Genomic DNA, 19,564 nt, shown 5'->3' on the forward strand with positions numbered 1-19,564 from the left:
GTAGTCGCCAGGAATTCCTGCAGCTGTATTGTTGCTGTTGTCATCTTCACAGCCTCTATCCCTGCTTTTCTTCTCACCAAGTCATATTTGAACAGCTAAACTTAATCAATATCACATTAAATGATGATGATGGCTGGAGTGTTTTTAGGGGTATTGCTATCCTATATCTTGAGAATCGATTATTCCATCAATTAATCGAGTAATTGGATAAACATTTGCTGTGATTTAACGTCAAAGATACAATTGTTGCTTTTGATGTCCTTTAGGTTGGTACAGAGGCTTTTCGAGCAAGAAGCCTTCAATCAAGGTAATGTAGTGTTTTGATGGTACACTTAGTCTTCTAACAAAACTGTCTTTATACATAAGCCATTTCATAGACATTGAAACCGAAATTATGAAGCCCAAATTTTGCTTAATTCATCATTTTCTGCAGTGACTTGTGCAATGGCTTAGCTTTGATCAGAGCCAAATCCGAAAGACGTTTCTTTTATACAGAGAACTCAATTCCGACATCATATTTTATTTCCCCATAGAAGCTTCTTTTTATGGAACATCATTATTAAAACTGAGAAATAGAAAGAAGTAGTAGACCAATAAAATATTATCACAGTGGACTGAAATCACTGTAATGCACTGCAGAAAATGCCCAAACCATACGATAGTGTTTTTGACAGATACAATACAGCACAATAGAATGGAAACAAGAATAACAAGTTGACACTTATATTGGAAGAGAGAGTTGGGTGCTTTTCAGACATATCCACACTGCTTTTAACATGGTCTAAAGTATTATGGGATGCAACATTTTTATTTTTTTTGAAAGCCAGCACAAGAGCTGTCCATTTCCTGTGAATGTGCTGTAGGTGTTCGTGACTGCATGTTGTCCCTTATCCAGCCAGTCCCATCAGCTATTTACAGTTCTTCCCAACAACCCACCATTTTGTTTCGCGCTCCGCTGCCCACACTGGTTCGCCCCCATATACTCTCTGAGTGCTCACAGACTTAATTTCACTGGCGGTGGCTAATTGTTCACATCTGGCAGATTGGAAAGACGAGCTACACAAGTGACATTTGGCACCCAAGCTCTCTGTGCTATGCTTCTGCATGTTCATCTTCTGCTTTATTACCACTTGAAATTGACAGGGAGCCTTATGAAAGGTTTCTAAATGGTTGATTAACAGTTTGTTGTGACCTAATAAACTCACATGACATAAGAGCGAGAGGGATCCCCTGATTGACATGGAACTCTGCTGCATGCTATTATTTGTACTTTTACCGATTAAATAAATGTTGACATGTTTTATATTTAACAGCAATTCTTCCTTTCTCTATTATAAATGGTCTCAATTTACTATACCAATCATAGGAACTGAGATTTAACAATAATACCACTCTCTTTGAAACTGTTGTGTAATATATAAGAGTTTACGTTTATTTAAAAGCAATTTGAAGAGTAGCTATATGGTTTTAATACATTAAAAAAATCCTCACTAGATTTTTTTAGTTAAACATATCACTTTTTTCTGTGTGGAAAGTGTGTTTAAGTTTTGATGTGATGATAGTATACTCTTTATTGTATTCACAATTATCAGGGCGAGACTGATTAATCGTCCGTACAATTTAACTGGCTGATACTAGCTCTATCAACATCAACATCAACAAAAAAAATCTGGCTATTTTGACTGATTGTTTAATTCTTCATTTTTTTTAAACGCAGCATAACAAAGTCCGAAATTATGACATTTAAACATTCTCAACCCCCACCCCCCCAAAAAACGACAATAAAAAGCAGCAGATTTTTTTTCCCCTCTTGTAAAGTCAAACATATACCAAAGGTCAAATGTTCTCCATGTAGTCATGTCTTTATCGGTGCAAACATTAAGGGACCAAAAAAAAGTTATTTAACTTCTAGCTTTTTTTTTAGTCCGATCCTGATTGTCACTATACATTCCCTATACATTTAATGCTTGGAACATTATATAATACCGTATAATATATTGCATGTAAATTTTAATGTGTTTAAAGCATATGGGAGAGGTCATTAACTCAATCCTGTCAGTGTGTAACATCTCTGTACCTGTGTCTGTCCTCAGGGTATTTTCCCAGTCAGCTACGTTCACTTGAAGAAATCTACAGTGACCAACAGAGGGTAAGCTGTATATATTATTATTTAGTATATATTATTTAACACGAGCAGCAAAATTCTACACACATGCGGTACCTAGTTGAGAATTAGTTGAAGTTTTGCTCAGTTTCATAAATTTAGCTTGAGTTTGGTGATCTGCCCCAAATATGTTATTACACCAACAATTGGACAAGAACTCAAAACAACAACAAGAGCAAAACAACGAGGACACAGCTGCTGGCATGCAAGTTATGATGAGAACCGGCCCGACCCAATGTGTTGCCCCAGGGAAGATTTTGCTCCCCCCTCCATTTTCAAGTTACATGCTGTATGTATGGCTACAAAATGAATTGAATAGGAAGTTAACATGTCACCGAGTATAAAATTTAAAACTTTATATATAGTAATTGAATTATTTCAATTTAAAATGTGAAAATGCCAAAATATGATGATGATGATTCTTTCGTATTGTTACTTTGGAATAATTATGACTCAAGTGATAGTAAAAAGTAGTCCTTCCAATAGTACATAGTTAAAAAGAATAATTGGTGTGTAAGTTTGGACTTCTTTTTTTTTTTTTAAATCAGACCATGAATGTCAAATAGATAAACATATAAAATAAGACCGTGTAGCTTCAATTATTTCCCAACAATATCATTCCAACTAAAACAAGTTTATAAAACAAGAATTTGTCTTACATTAACTTTATTTGTTTGAACCTATTATTGAATGTCGCAATACTCTCCCAAACTGCATTATTGGGACACAGAAACCAACAGCTTTAAGTTTATTTTGTAATACACGTCCTTGGGATTGGTGTATCTTGTGAGAGGATAAGTTTTTATTCTTTGGAAAAAATTAGATATGTTTTGAGACTGGTACATTGTTACAATGTTTGTCCAATAATTTTGTTTTATCAGTTGGTGTTGACAAAGCATGTTTTTAAACTAAGCCTTATTTCAAGGTATCTGTACTCGCGACGGTAGCCGATACTAATTTCAGTCACCCTCTTCCCTTTACAATCATGAACTTGAAATCGTAAATTGAAGACAAGAAAATCTCTATTGAGTTCATGGAATTCTAAGGAAATTGTAGTGGTATTGGCGCTTGGTATCGGTGACTACTCAACATTTCAGTATTCGCACTAGTATCTGTTGTAAAAAAAAGTGGTATTGATCATTCTTAGTTTAAATGTATTTGGATTATTTATAAAATGTGTACTGTGTGAAGACCTTAAAAATGCCGTGTGTGTGCTTGACAAAAGAGAGAGTATTTCAATATGGTGTTTCTATATCAGGAATTTCACTGATTGCATGGGTGGTCTAAAACATAATCCTGTGATGGAGGACTTAGTGTACCGCTGAACTATACTGTACAGATTCTTTCACATAATATGAAAAGCAGTGTGACACGAGAATAATGGGCAGTGGAGCGCTTTAGCTGCAAAAAATCGTGGAATTTACCAGGACTTCACCCACCAGCTGAGTTTCCTCATGTTCGCACTCAAACAATTAAAAAGTACGAACTTTGAAATCAACATGATTCTACTTCCTCGCTCCAGGAGCTGCAATCTGGGGACTCTCTTTTGCTCTCTTGTGGAGTTAATGATGTGATGCATCTATTGCATTTTCCCAAAGCGTTCCCTGCATTGACAACAACTTAGATTCATGGAGCGAGTGGCTTAATTCCTCCTTGTCATGACAGTAGTTGATACACAGGCAAGCTCCATACATTTTGCTGTTGCTGTTGTTACAGTGGAGCACTGCAAAAAGTTTCAAGTTCAAATCTCAAGCCTTGCTTTCTTGTTGTAGTCGAAATTCCGAGTTACTCCAGGATTACAACAACATATATGTTAGGTAATATTTTATGCAATCTTAACAGAACAGTATTCGTTACATTGCAAAGGTGGCGCAGCACTTTATAGACAGGCAAGTAGTCAGCAAGTCAAGCACAAGAAAAAAAAAAAAAAGATTCCCACCACTACTCCTTATAACCACAAACAGCACAAGTGAAATAGAAAACAAGATGGAAGATTTTGTGAGAGGGGAACAATCCCAATGCTTCTGTATTTAGTCTTAAATCACACTCATTCATAAATGTGTTTTCCGGTGATGTGCACTGCACCCTCGTGTTTATGCAAGTCTTTGTGCCAGGCTGTGCGAGACGGTGGTGCCCCTTGAGGACCCCATCATCACCGAGACCACCTCGACACTGCAGGAGTGGGGTGTCTTATGGAAGCAGCTTTATGTGGTGAGTAGCTCTCTATTCCAGCACACATTTTCACAAATAGGACAACAAATATCCTTCTGTTTGAAGTGGGTCCCAAAAATACAACTCAAAACTGGTCAGGCCGACAATCTGAAATATTAAACATGTTCAGCGGTTAGGACCGAGAAGCCTCTTCTCTCAATTTGTTCGACTCCGTGGAGTGGGATGTAGCCAATCAGAGAAGAGTCGGTAAATAAAACAAAATAAAACCCAATGTCTGCCTCAGAGGACCTTTTTTCAACATGGGTGGTGCAAAATAATCTCAAGGTGTGTGGTGCTCTCCCTTAAAATAATCGGAGCAGACCACACATAACAAGACCAAAACTGTCAGATGCTTGATTTATTATCTCTATGTGTAGGATCTATCACAGATAATCTTTTAAATTCTGAAAAGTCTTTACGCGTGTCGCAGGTCTTAGCGATAATCACCAGAGCGACTCTAACATTGCTGAGCTTTTCTGAGGTGACTTGAAAGCAGAACGGATGTTTCATTCGCATCCTCCCGAATGATTTAACGCTTTCCCATCATGGTTTTCCCCACGCACCAAATTCAACACACATTAACCAAACTCCTGGAAAAAAAAAAGATATAGCCTGAAAGTACAGTACACCTCATTTAGATCAGTCATGACTGTTGCCCTACTTTTTTCTTAGGCTATCTATGTGGGAGCAGAAATGGGTGCTGGACACAGATAATGGCCCACAGACCTGTCACACCCAATTTCATACTCTGTCTTTCAGCCCTTGATTGATTTTGACCTGCCTCTCTTTCTGTATCATCTTCACTTGCCGGGCAAAAGTGATTACTGGAAAGCCAAAAGCATTCTTAATCCAGCTCCAGGGTAGGCAAAGTGGGTTGAGTGGATATGTTGCTGGGCTGGCGTTGATTCTTGTTATTTATTTCTTTTTCATGTATTTATTTATTTTTAATGCATGTATTTATTTCTTTTTTTATTTTTACCTAAATTTCGCCGAGGGCTTCTCATACACTGAGCAACTCAGGGGTCCAACCTAAGGCATCACTGCAGTGACCTAACTTCCTGTGATGCTCGACTAATGTGAAGCAGTGGTTTAAAGGCGCTTGTTTGGGCGCTCACCTCCTGTGAGGTGATAACTTGCCGAGATAATAATAGGACTGAATGTTGATAGACTTTATCCCACTGTTGCCAGTTTGAATTCGCTACATTAGCTTCAGCAATGGGCTAAAGATAACTTTGGAGAATGGACATAATTAGACCTGCAGAATAAATGCCTGCAAAGGCTCATCAAGCTCGAACGAAATCCTCGATCCTTGAAGAACAAGGAGTGGATCATTTGTGTCTAGAAGAAAATATGTTTTTTTTGCAGTGTAAAATATAACTTAATATTTGTATAGCATTGGACATTTTCTTGGCTTTCTCGCCTTTATATCTTGTTCAACTTATTCCAAAAGTCACTGATGATTGATCAATTGAAGGGTATAAAATATTGAATAATATATACATAAAGAAAACAAGAATGTGTTGATTTCATGGTATTTATTGACTGGCCGTGTTGGACCAGTGTCCGCAATCTTCGGGTGTGCCTGACACAGTCACGTAGTCCGGGACATTGTTATCGTAGAACCCTGCAGGGTTATTGTGGCTCCACTTAATCTTTGCATTTATGTAAACAAACCAAAGAAGTACTGCGGCTGTTTCATATCATTAGGGACAACAGCGACTGTCTTTATATTTTGTGTTGTCCTTGGTCTGCAAGAAATTAGCGCAAGGAGCACAGAAATATTTGTGTTTCAACCTCCAGGCTGGAATCTTAATGGGAACACATGGCAAGATCTTGATAATGTGGTGCTTTTCTACCTTCAGGCTTCTGAGACCATTTGCACTTCTTACTCACACGAGGATTAGGTATGCTACTGACATGGAGGGGGAAAGTACGGAAATCAGATCATTCATCGGATGATGATGGAGAAATCGAACTGTGTACAATGAACAGTGTAAAAAATATTAGATGGCCCCCTCATAAACCATGGAGGCTCTTTGAAACAAAAAAAGGAGGGCAAAGTCGACACAAGCCTGCCAAATCATTTTGATTCATTGTATTGGCAATTATTCATTAGGGGCAAGTGGAGTATTTACTTACCAGATGCAGCAAATGGTTCTGTAGTGAAAAAAAGCATCTACATTCTTCGACTTGTGATATGTATTGGAATTTTATGATAGAGTATAAATAAATAATGTTACAAATCATGAATTTTCTCTTTTTAATTTAGTTCTGAAGTTCTTGTGGGAGCAGGGGAGCCCTTTGCCTCATATTTTCCCAGTAGATATTATTTTTTTATTTTTCTTTGGCTTTTGAATTCTGCTTAGCAACAAGTGGCCAAGCAAGCAGGAAAAAGAAGTTGGGTAAATTTGTTGCTATCAATTGTGCCTCACATGTGAAGTTTTATGCTGAATCGATAAGCAGTCCAAATTCTGCTAATGAAAACTTGTTTTGGTTTGTGACCTACTTTAGTACATGGTTCCCCAATGGATAATGAATGCATGCATCATGCATTTGGGTTGTTTTTCTTCACTTGAAACTGGTGCCTAAGGCACTCTGGAGAGAATTAAGAACTGTTTGAAATAGCAGTCAGCCATTTAACATTTTAGTTTTCTGCTGGAAAGCAAAAAAAGCAGGAAAAGCAACCATAGTTTTGAATGTGATTGGCTAAATGTGTGCAACAATGTTGTCTCGGTTGGATATTTTTACTTTCCCACGTAAAAAGATGAAGGAACAAAAGTTTAATTTATAGACCACATGGTGCAAAAAATGGCAAAATGATTTATCATGACCTGTTTTGTTTTTTTCATGACAAAACCTGGCTTTTGAACATTTAATATCTCCAGGCAACATATCAACGATTCTTGTAATGTGTGCTAATCAAGGATTTGTGGCTGATTTCACAGAAGCATAAGGTGGATCTGTTCCACAAGCTGCGTCATGTGATGAACGAGCTCATCGACTTACGTCGGCAGCTCATCCAAGGTCACCTCGCTCAGGACCAGACCCGTGAGATCAAGCGGCACATCACTGTACGCCTCGACTGGGGCAATGAGTGAGTTTCTCCTTTACTTAGTAGATGATTATCATATGTCTTACATCAATGGATACTTTAATCATCTCGTGAGGGAAATGACATTGTCACAGCAGCGATAGCCACAATTAGACCAATTATAAAAGCAGCCATCATAGAAGCGAGAGGGAGAAAAAAAGAAAACCACAGCAGGCTGACCGTAGGGCTGGAATCCTAAATTTTTGGCTCCTCAAAATCATAAAACATTATAATCAAAGAAAAACTACAAATGTGTATGCCCTCTGCAAGTTTGCTTTGAATTGTTTATTAACTCAATTAGAGCTGACTTTACACCTAAATACAAAAACAAAAAGATTTACACACAATTTATATATACAACATGTACTTTGTTTTACAGTTTATAGCATGGCAGCAACAGCAAGTATTTATTTATTGTTTTTTTTCTTTGCTATCGTTTTAATATATTATTGTACTTGTTACTAATTTATTTTCGGGTGGTTCTTTCAAGTTAGATTTGTGTTTTGGTAGTTGCATAAATACTAAGGTTTTCAAAAAAAAATCATCAATTGTGGTTTCAGGACCAATCAAAAATAATCATGATTATTATTTTGTTATATTGTTGCCCAGCCTTAACTGACAGTTTGTTGTTGTCCCAATTTTTTACAGATCTATATTACTGTGGTTCAGTGATTCAGTTTTAGGTTATTTAGAGAAGCAAGAATATGAAAAAGTGAAGATGATATATATGCATCATAGATGATTTCTTCTCCACTGTAATTATATTCATCATCTTGAAGTTATTCTCACACTCTGTGATGAAGAATTAGTCAGAGTACGTTTCGACTGATTTAGCATTTTCCTTACTGTCTGTCCAAGTACGTTTTCAAGTTGTGCTTGTTGATGAGTGTGTGTCAAGCGGATTCAAGTCACTGCACTCCTCCCTGGAGGAACTGTAAGGCCATATTCCCTCTGCTGCCACTTCTCAAATCTAACAGAGCAGTGACAGACATCCGTAGAGCAGATAAAGACAAAGTGCAGCTCGATTGAGGCGGAGCTTGATTTGCCAATGCTGGCATTACGATTTGCTACGTCGTAAAATAGAGACAATTTGAATTGTTAGTATGGATTTGGAAACATAAACTCGGTAATAAAACGAGCTAACTGGTTGTTGAGGTCAGTGCACTGCAGGGCGCACTTAGCATTTCATGGCCAACGTATCACAGCTGTTCTTTGAGGCTGTACATTATGTACAGAAAAGAGTCAGCGATGGTGTGGTGCATGCGCCACTGGCGTGGAGCATTTAAAGGCGGCAGTTTGCAATTGAAATAAATCATCCCCGTTTGCCACATTTTGGAAATAACTTGTAGTTAGCAAAAAGTAACAAAATAAATCAAACTAAAATTGAAGAAAAGGTAATGAAATAAAATCAAAATGAAATGTCTTTGAAAGAAACAATGAAAATTAACTGAAAATACATTTTAGGTTAATAAAGCAAACTTAACCTAACTACAATTATAGCAAAAATGTCCTTTATTTTCATCTTTGTAATTTAATTTATTATAAAAGCATTTGTGATTTATTATACAAGTAAATGCAATTCTTTTGGTGTTACTGCTTGGCCTATTTTTTTCTTTTTAAAAAAGAACTTGCACACAACAAATAGTTTATGAGACAGTATTTATATAAAAACCTAAAGTTAATATTGAAACTAAGAACTGAACTAAAAGAGTGCATTTTTGTAAAAATACAAAAACAGTCGTCTAATTTGATTATATTCATATGGAGTGACCAGAAAAACAAGCAATCAGTGACAGAAGCCTTGCAAGGTGTCATCATTTGTTGCATACTCGTGGGTAGACTCATGGCGGACACACACACACACACACACACACACACACACACACACACACACACACACACACACACACACACACACACACACACACACATGGGCTTACAAAGAATCAAACTTCAAAACGTTTGTCAGACGTGGTGGTTTCTTGTACTGCACAGCTTAACTTCAATCATTTTTCTCACACCAGGCACCTTGGCATAGACCTTGTACCCAGGAAAGAGTTTGAAATGGTGGACCCGGACCAGATCAGCATATCTGAGCTTTACAAATTGGTATGTTGCCCGCAATTATTCTTGAGCCATTGCATTCTCCACAAACCCACCCCATAAATTAGTGAATGCAATAAATTAAACATGTGAATTAGTGGTCTCTAAATTATAAAGTATTCCTTGCCTGTGGAATGTATGTAGTACTACATCTGCAGCAATAAAAGGGATTTTTGGCATGCTTGGAACTCTGTAGCCAGATTTTACTGTATGTGTTTGTTGGCTGTGTAAATAAGTGTACCAATTATCAAATCATCCGTAAGAAGGTGACTCACGAGACAGAGCACATTCTGCTTGCTGTTGGATCAGCCTGCTGTGATCTGTCCTGCATGGTCCTTCCACCGCCATATTGAGTGTGTCCTTTCACTTGCAGGCACGTGACCCTTGCAAGCCAGCAATGCAGATGTAATGTAAACTGACAGGTGATGGGAAAAGACTAGAGCTGAACCATTTGGAAATGCGAACATTTGTCATAGACATCCATTATTGCCATTGCTATTTAATAAGCCTTTTTTTTCCTCAAGGTCCTCTTCCTATATTGTTTCTTTAACAAACATATACAATACATTCATTAATAAACAATAGCAGATTTACTATGCAAAAACGTTTTGGTTTTAGAAATTAATATTGATGACAGTTTAGTTATCTACTTTAATTGGAGTTGCTAACTAAACACTTTGACTTGCGGTCTTGCGTTCACTATAACAACGTCACAAATTTCCATCAAACAAGGATGGCATAAATAGAAGTCAATAAGGCATAAATCGGATTACAACAATAATGCTCGTAAATCTGTGGTTTTATATGTAATCCTGTGGACTGCACTACTTAAGCACTCAATTTATCTTGACACTATAGAAATAAATACATGAAATATACATATACTGTATATGCAAATAAAGGTTACACACGAACCAAAAGGATCATGGGTTTTTGCTCGATTGTGTACATTATGTTGGATTTACAGTATCGGATTAAACAACGGAATAATAATGGAACAAAAAACCTTCCATGATGTTTCTTAGATTTTTTTTTCCACCTCACAAACTATTCATGAATCGCAAGGAGGTTTGCGGTTTGTCCCTGCAAAAAATGTACTTGATGAGCACAAGCTTGTTTTTGGCAGGGCTCCGGCTCTGGCACCTTTTCAGGTAGGTTGAGGAGAGGAGCTCTTTTGGGCTGCTGTGATGCGTGTGGGCGGTAGCGGCTTTGTCCTCGTCCTTCCCACGCGTGGCTCCTTTTAGTGCTTGTAGCCGCTCTGCACCATACGTAGGTGAAAGTGAAACGTTGTCCCATTTCGAGTATAGGCAAAGGCATGAGCTAGTGCTTGTCTGAAGCTACGCTGAGGTAAATAAGTTCAAAGCTTTTGTGGGAGGAGGCAGCAATGACTTGACTGGTCTCTCTTGTGACCTTCATGTTTTTTTTTCTTTTCTTTTAGCATGTTTCCAGCAGACACTGTGGTCAGCAAAGCACAACCCAGGTACATTTGACTCAACATTTTTTTCATTTGTTGTCCAGGATTCAGATAGATATAGCTGATTACATAATATATGGATGTTATGATTTTGATTTAGTCTTTCTGTCCGGGGTGGTCAAACTACGGCCTTGGGCCCATTTGCAATATTCAGGTCCCCCTTATTCAGGCAAACGACGCCACAATGTTCCAGTAATTTTAATTCTAATAATCAAGTTAATCATTGTTTTATTCTAATTTGAAGGTGTGTTTTTTTTTAAACCAGATTAAAAAGACAATATCACACAAAAGTGTTGCCTCAACAGTGCATTTTTCCTCCACAAAAAATAAATCTTTCCGGAACCCCTCATGTGATTCTCAAAACCAATGCCAACCAGATTTACCCTTTTGACAGACTGTCGTCATTTTTGTACATTCTTGTCACGTTGCTTCTTTAGTGTTTTTTAGTAAATCAATGTTGAAAAGTGTCAAAGCAGCCTTGGCATCGTTTTTTTTTCCTGGAGCCCCCAGCTTCATGTATATCTCATTTACATACTAGATCGGGATCACTAGTTGTCCAAACAGCTATACAAAGAACAAGTCAACTCTCCTTTTTTCATTGATGAAATTCCGGGATATTTCCCAAAATGACCTTGTAATGTTCAAACAAACAAAAAACAAAGAAACCTCCGCATCAAAATTGAATGGGCCCCCTCTGTTGATCGACTGTAACGCTGAATAATGAGTTTGAATTTGCCGGCAATTTTGGTTCCCTTCGCTGTTAGGCTGACAACGTGAGACCACGTCACGGCGACAGTTGCCGTGTCCCGGTGTCACACCATCTCTTCATCAATCTGAAGAGCTTCACTTACAACAGCATCAGCGAGGACGCTGACGTCTTCTTCTCCCTGTATGACACTCGAGAGGCCAAGCAGATCAGGTACACAAACACAGCCGAGACCGAGAGCAAGGCATATTGCTAAACGTTCTTGCTTTGCAGTGAAAAGTTCATGGTGAAACTCAACAAAAATGGAGGACCAAAGAATCCGGAGAAGGTTGATCGTCTTTGTGCTCTCTTCACGGTAACACATTCCACCTGTTGGATTAAATTGAGAGGTTTAGATGGGGACATGTTTTTTTTTTTTCCTTTCTAACTTGTCCATGTTGCTCTGCAGGACCTAAGCAGTAAAGACTTGAAGAGAGACCTGTACATTGTTGCACATGTCATGAGAACTGGTACGGTACTCACTGTGTGTTAGGGCTGCACAACTAAACCATTTTAATCATAATCATATTTTTGATAAATAAACCATAATTGTTAAAAAGTAGTGCAGTAAAAATAAATGTTTTGACTTAAATAATAAAGACTTAATAAAGAACTGTGATTGATAATCCTGATACCAGTATTGATCAAAAATAATTGTGAACATTGGTCAATTGTTTTCATTTTGACCGTGATGGTGCTGCCATGATGCGTCCTTTCAGTGAACTTGTCTCTTTTGTTTGTTTGTCCAGGCCGCATGCTTCTGAATGACTCAAAGAAAGGCCCACCTCACGTGATGTATCGAAGACCGTATGGCTGCGCCGTTCTTGCAATGAGTGATGTTTTCCATACCATCACTGACCTCAAAGAGGAGAAGGACTTTGTGCTCAAAGTTTATACGTGAGTCTTACAGCACACACACGTGCACGCACACACACACGCACACACACACACACACACACACACACACACACACACACACACACACACACACACACACACACACACACACACACACACACACACACACACACACACACACTGATATAATGTCCACCTGTTGCTGAACTTAACCCTTAATTCCGAAATATTAATAAATACATTATGTTACATAGTTACATATGACTTATTATTGTTATTTGATTATGATTATGATGATGATGATTATTATTATTATTGCTATTATTATTATGAAAACCTGATGCGCTAGATGAAAAAAGAGATGAGGGCAACTTTGGAATGAACCCAAAACAAAAAAAATCTGCTTGAAGCTCTCATTAAATTTTTTTTTTAAAATGTGTTGAACAGTGTCATGGAAAGTCCTTGACAGAGGGAAGAAAGACTAAGGCGAAGCACCGTATACAGATTGCTGTACAAAGCTAGAGTGTCAATCAAACATGATAAAAAACAGCTCAGCATTTTTTTTTTCAGTTCATCAACTGTGACAGCGTGGCCTCTTTCAGGCAGAGGTCACAGAGGCATCAGGGACATGGTTGCGTTTTCAGGGATTTTGCTTAGAAGAAAGCGCTCCAGAACAAAGAGCGCTTTTATGGGCCCTTCCGCTAAGGCAAAGAGTTCTTGGCTTGGAAAGAGGCAAGCCGTGATTCAATGCTGTGCTGCCTCCAAACTGTCGGCTCCTATAAGGCTATGCGTTTCCCCCCCATGCCTTTCCCAGGGGCCTTCAGACCCACAGTAATGAAAAAGACTGGTCGAGAGCCGGCTGTCAGCTTTGTTTAGCGCACAGAGCGCCGGTGCTGACGTGCTACTTGATAGCAACTCCCCCATGCTGCTACCTTTTCTCCAGGAGGAAATCAGTTTAGGGACACATGCTGTTCGCGCAGTCCCCATGTGTACGATTCCTCCTCGCCCATCTGTTCCGTTAATGGCTTTGCTGCCGACCGCCCTAGCTGCCTGTTTTTCTCTCCAGATGTAACAACGAGAACGAGTGGTACCAGGTCCACGAAAACATCATCCGCAAGTCTAACACCAAATACTCCGCTCCCAGCACCAATTATGGTAAACAGATTTAACGTCAGTCTTGCTTACAGAGGAGGGGATGTCATCACTCTGTTTTTTGCATCATATGGTTAAATTGTCGCCATGTTTTATTTTAAACCACAGTCACGAGTGGTTTAGGTCACTCTTTTTACTAGTCCAATTTCAGTTCAATTAATGAGATTAGGAATGCGTCCATACCATTTTTTTCAGACCAAGTATAAATCGTTACATTTTAGTACTGGTACAGATACATGAGAATACCCACAAAGTTTTGCAACTGTGGATCAAATGAACGTGCTACGTTTAAGATAATATCAGTGATTCCTATTTTTTGTGCCACATGGAGAAATTCTGCTTTAATTAAGTCATTTTTTAAAATTTGTTTAGTTTCAGTGCAGCAAATGTTTGACTTTGTTTTGAGTCATTTTGTTCCAAAAATATTGTAGTTTTATTCATTCCACTTGCTAGTTTTATCTTCTCATCTATTCTTTCATAATCTAAACGTTGTGGTTTGCCAAAAAGACTTCTGCCTTGAGACTCCTTTTCACATAATGTGGCAAGATTGGATTTCATTTTATTTCATAAAGATTAAATGTTTTGTTTCTGTCAGTGATATTATTGAACTATTATTATTACTGAATTTTCACGGTCCCATTTTATATTTTAGTCTTGTCAGTTTGGTAGAATATTAATTCAGAAGTTACTCATAATTTTCTCAGTACTTGAGTATTTTTCCCACTGAATACTGAAGTAATTATTTGGATGCCTCCTTTTTATTTTTAATTGACTTCTATAATTCTAAAGTAATAGCACTTTTAGTTGAGTACAATTCATGGCTACGCTACTTAGCTCTGCCCCCAGGCATCGAGAAGAGATCCTTAATCAGACAAAATGAAGTTGTGTTCTAGTTATTAATAGAATAATTTAGTCACACAGATCTCTTACTGTGCTCGCAATGCCTATTTGATAATAAGGCTGCAACAAACAGATAAGCTCATCAGTGCCCTCCATAGCTAGTTCTCACCGTAACGTCCGATTCACTCAAATCTGTCAACAATTGTTTGCAATGCCAACATTTTCCCTTTTCCTTATTGCAACATATTTCTCAGCCCGCTTCATCTCATCTGGTTGTTCGCATCTCATTTATCTATACCGCCCTTCTGTCTGTCATGTCCTCCCTCACACTCTGACTAATGTCCTTTAAATAACCCTCTGTCCTCCCTTCCTCTGCCCCCCCCCTTTATCCCACTGCCTCCCTCCTTCCACTTCTTCTCACAACCCACTTTGCTTTCAGGCCTCATCATTTCTCTGCAGCTGTTGAGGGGCGAGTTGGAGCAGATCAGACGGGAGAACCAGGCTGTGTTCAACCGAGCCTTGGCACTCACACGCAAACTGGGTTTTCCAGATGTTATCATGCCAGGTAAGTAGGCAAAGAGCAGTGGGCGTATTGAGCATGGAGCGGGCTTGGGACCAGAAGAGGAGGGCAGTGGAAGGTCGGGGATCAGTTTACACAGGATGCTGATGATAGAGGAGAAGGATGTGGAAAGGATGAAGAGGGGGAAGGAAGTGGAAATAGGAGAGGAGCATACAGCACGATGTCAATATGAACATCCATCCATTATCGATGGTCGCCAGCACGCTAGAGCTTACTTCGGGCAGTAGGCAGAGCAGTCAAGTCACACAAACAACTCACGCTCATAATGACACCGACGGACAATTCAGAGTGGTCAATTGGCCAACCGTGCATGTCTTTGGATTGTGAAAGGAAAACCCGAAATACTACCCACCCACCGTTTTTTGTAACTCATGCCCCAATAGAAGCCACTTAAATATACATGATTCAACTGACCTTTGCTATCCGCCCGGCTCTTCAATAGTCACCTGTAATGCAATGCACCTTTAGCTCATTGTATCATTTTTCTCTCTCCGTTTGGATTCTCATAGGTGACATTCGCAATGACTTGTACTTGACTCTGGAACGAGGCGAGTTTGAGCGGGGTGGCAAGAGCGTCCAGAAGAACATCGAAGTGACGCTCTATGTCCTCTACGCCGATGGGGATACTCTCAAAGTATGACACGTGTTAAATGTGATTCATTCAGCAGATTTCCATTTCATTAGTCATGATAAGTGCGTTAGTTCTCCCCTCTGCTTCCGCTCATTACTTGCTCTGCGTCTTTCCTTTGCAGGACTGCATCAGTTTGGGCAGCGGGGAGCCAAACATGACTGACTATCGCTCCTTTGTCCTCTACCACAACAACAGCCCTCGCTGGAGTGAGATGGTCAAACTTCCCATTCCCATAGATCGTTTCCGAGGGTCTCACCTCCGCTTCGAGTTCAGACACTGCTCCAGTGAGTCAGTCTCTGTAGGCCAGAGGCGGCCCGGTCCGGCCAGTCTCTCATTTCATGAGTCTGATTAGGTCAGAGTGGTTTATGAAGCATGTCGCTGACATCTATGTCATTTCAGCTAAAGACAAAGGGGAGAAGAAACTTTTCGGCTTTGCTTTCACTCCCCTGATGAGAGAGGATGGGACCACACTGTCGGACGAGAGCCACGAGCTGTACGTCTACAAGGTGAGATCCAGTTCCACAAAAAGCAGCTCTAGGAAAGGGTTGTAGACAGTTCCGGATCATTTCAGTTGTCCTGTTTTTCCATCACGTTCAAAGAAACCTAGGCTTCTCTTTGACACTTTTTGAAAGACCAACAGATTCCTGTCTGTCTGTCTGTCTGTCTGTCTGTCTGCAGTGTGATGAGAGCGCCACCTTCAGTAACCAAGGCCTGTACCTCAGCCTGCCTTGCTGCAAGGAGGACTTCAACAGTTGTCCCAACCTGCCGGCTAATCTGCCATTCCAGAGAAGCCCAAAAGAGACCTTTTGGGTCTCCACCATACTCTGCTCCACCAAACTCACACAGAATGGTAAAGATAGCTTGGTCTTATTAGAATATACTTTATGACCTGGTATTTCATACGTTTGACAGTTTGATTTGGTTGCGTCCTGCTTTTAGTGGACCTATTGGCCCTTCTGAATTGGAAGACCCACCCAGACAGGGTTCTGGACATCCTTGGTCGGTTGCGTCAGATCAGTGGAGAGGAGATTGTCAAGGTCAGTGCTGTCAAATATATTCATTACCTACTAAAGTCATAAGCAATTTGGCCTATGTAAAGCTGCAGGGTGTATTAATTACGTTTGACACACATATTCTGAGATATTAACCTTCAGCAGATGTGACATTTCATCTTATTCGGCCAATATTGAAGTATGACTTCACTAATTGTACACTTCATGATTAAATAGCAAGAGAATTAGACACAGTCGACCAATTGGCCTCGGTTGCATTATTAATATATATTTTTTTGTCAAAGCAGGAGTCTTGTTGATATTAGGAGATGTGCCTCAAGATTTTTGAGATGAATGAAGTCAAATCTTTATTCTCAAGTGACCTTCTTTAATAGATTTGTCTCCTACAGCATACATCCAATCAGTGACCTTGCAATGTATGAGTTGCTCAATATGCTGATAATTGTTTTGATTTGACAGACATTACAAAATAACTTTTGTGGAAGGCCAAATTGGAACACAGCCCACTCCATTCGTGCATCAAAATAAAAACGAAATACTAAATATCACACAAGAGAGATCAATGTTGTACACACCAAATTGTTTAAAACTGATTCATTTAGTTGTGCGGTTATTGTTTTGTCAAGTAAAAGCAGATATTTGCAAATGTCTTATTTTGATTAATCACAGAATTAATCTGTTTTTTCATGAATGACTACAGAAATTTTATTCTAAGGTAAAAAATGTCTTTCAGCGATTATGTGATTAATAAAATAGTTGTCAATTTTGACAGCTTTGGTTAAAAGTGAAAAAAAATCAACATAATTAAAAATTATGGTTATGATTTGGTAGTAAAAGCAATTAAGTAACACGTAAACTGTTTAAAACTGATTCAGTTAGTGGTGCGGTGATTGTTTTTCAAAGTAAAAGCAAATCTTTCCAAATGTTTTATTTTGATTAAACCCTTTTTTTCCTGAATGACTACAAAAATTTACTTCTAAGATAAAAAATATAGACTAAAATATACCAATAATAATAAAAAAGGGATTCCAATTCATTCCTCAAATATAGATTGAAATAAAATACAATTTATGCAAATGGTCCTGTTCTATTTTTAAATTGTTGCTGACTGTGCAGACATTTGATCCTTTTCATTCCCACAGTTCCTACGAGATGTCCTGGACACCCTCTTCTGTCTTTTAGATGACAACACTGATAAATATGGACCTCTGGTTTTTCAGTCTCTGGTAGGACAATTATAACAACAATATTATTATTTTACAATTGTTTATCTTTAGTATATGAATGATCAATAAAATATAAATCTCTCATCTTTGACCAGGTATTTATTATCAACTTGCTCAGGGACAGTCGTTTCTACCACTTCCGCCCTGTCATGGATTCTTATATCCAAAACCACTTTGCTGGAGCCTTGGCATACAAGTACGTAAACATTTGATTCCATCTCTTTGCTAAGTCTTCATAAACATGATTTATAACAATATGCTTGCAGGGAGCTTATTCGATGCCTGAAGTGGTACATGGACCGTTCGGCTGAGGTCGTCCGACAAGACCACATCCAAGAGGCCATGAGGGTAAAGATTACTGTATGCTACACTACTCGATGTGGTTCATTTTCAAGAAGGACCGAGGGCTCGATTTTGGTAGCTTGCGGAAAGGCTGACGTGTTCTGATTTCCGTGAAGATACCAGTTTAAGAATTTATCTGACCGTTCTGGGCAAAGGTGAATATTCAGGCGTAGCAACGGTGTGCCCGTTGACATGCATCTGGCGCTTCTGATAATGTGGTGGCAGAAAGTCATCTTGACTTTTGTGTGACATTTAAAGGGAATGAGAGAAGCTGCTTTGATTGGTAGCAAATTAAGTGGAATGTGCTCACACCCACAACGGCGCAAATGTGGCTTTCATGCATCTGCACTTACCAACACCTATTCTAACCTGCCTCTGCACTCCACGCAAGTCATGAAACTAAGAGCCCAGAGAATTTTTCATGATTCAATCAATTAATCAATTGATTAGTATGGAAGCAGGAAATGGTCAAAAGTAATGGCTTTACGAGATGCAATATGATGCCTCAGGAAGTGAATTTGCAAGATATTGTCTTGTGCCCGGTACAGCATTTCCATAGACTTGATATTTTTCATTCCAGAGGGCATTTGTGAGAATATTAGAATATGTATTCATTTACAAATCAAAAAGACAAAACAAGGTGATAAGCTTAAGTATTGAACAGTCATGCCTTATGTGACTCCACCTCTAAAATCAATTCTCTGTTGTTGTTTCTCTGTTTCTGTTTGCTTGTCTTATGATGATAAATGGCTGGCATTTGTTTTTTAATTTTCCAGAGGTGGATATTCCATACTAGCTGGCAAAGCTCTCGTAGCGAGTGCACACCAAATAATTGACGCCTCCTCAGGCTTTCAGATTATGTCAAGATGTTTATTAAAAAACCTTTTGTTCACTTCTTCCCTCAGGCTCTGGAGTACCTGTTCAAGTTCATCGTCCAGTCCAGAATTCTGTATGCGCGGGCCACTTGCGGGATGGAGGAAGAGCAGTTTCGAGCAAGCATCCAGGAGCTCTTTCAGTCCATCCGCTTTGTGCTGAGCCTGGACAGTCGCAGCTCAGAGAATCTGGTCTTCACGCAGGTTTGAATAGAAACCACCATTCGCTGTCTGTGTGCATACATTACCTTTTCTTTGGAAG

At 39.0% G+C, this 19,564-nt stretch overlaps 1 protein-coding gene across 2 annotated transcripts in view; it reads left to right on the forward strand.

Annotated features, from left to right (window-relative positions):
* Nucleotides 1-19,564, forward strand: part of dock3 (dedicator of cytokinesis 3) — a 42,920-nt gene that overhangs the window by 8,430 nt on the left and 14,926 nt on the right. For both annotated transcript variants that reach the window (XM_085919558.1, XM_085919567.1), the window contains exons 3-23: nucleotides 267-307; nucleotides 2,094-2,149; nucleotides 4,279-4,375; nucleotides 7,321-7,469; nucleotides 9,491-9,575; nucleotides 11,008-11,049; nucleotides 11,808-11,962; nucleotides 12,023-12,104; nucleotides 12,198-12,258; nucleotides 12,538-12,685; nucleotides 13,713-13,801; nucleotides 15,078-15,203; nucleotides 15,728-15,852; nucleotides 15,971-16,133; nucleotides 16,249-16,355; nucleotides 16,528-16,699; nucleotides 16,789-16,886; nucleotides 18,005-18,088; nucleotides 18,184-18,284; nucleotides 18,355-18,436; nucleotides 19,336-19,506. In XM_085919558.1, coding sequence (XP_085775684.1) covers nucleotides 267-307; nucleotides 2,094-2,149; nucleotides 4,279-4,375; nucleotides 7,321-7,469; nucleotides 9,491-9,575; nucleotides 11,008-11,049; nucleotides 11,808-11,962; nucleotides 12,023-12,104; nucleotides 12,198-12,258; nucleotides 12,538-12,685; nucleotides 13,713-13,801; nucleotides 15,078-15,203; nucleotides 15,728-15,852; nucleotides 15,971-16,133; nucleotides 16,249-16,355; nucleotides 16,528-16,699; nucleotides 16,789-16,886; nucleotides 18,005-18,088; nucleotides 18,184-18,284; nucleotides 18,355-18,436; nucleotides 19,336-19,506 — 2,234 coding nt within the window. The remainder of the gene's footprint in view (nucleotides 1-266; nucleotides 308-2,093; nucleotides 2,150-4,278; nucleotides 4,376-7,320; nucleotides 7,470-9,490; nucleotides 9,576-11,007; nucleotides 11,050-11,807; nucleotides 11,963-12,022; nucleotides 12,105-12,197; nucleotides 12,259-12,537; nucleotides 12,686-13,712; nucleotides 13,802-15,077; nucleotides 15,204-15,727; nucleotides 15,853-15,970; nucleotides 16,134-16,248; nucleotides 16,356-16,527; nucleotides 16,700-16,788; nucleotides 16,887-18,004; nucleotides 18,089-18,183; nucleotides 18,285-18,354; nucleotides 18,437-19,335; nucleotides 19,507-19,564) is intronic.

The sequence above is a fragment of the Syngnathus leptorhynchus genome, chromosome 1 (genome assembly GCF_054491065.1).
Source record: "Syngnathus leptorhynchus isolate UIUO chromosome 1, UIUO_Slep, whole genome shotgun sequence".
NCBI lineage: Eukaryota > Metazoa > Chordata > Actinopteri > Syngnathiformes > Syngnathidae > Syngnathus > Syngnathus leptorhynchus.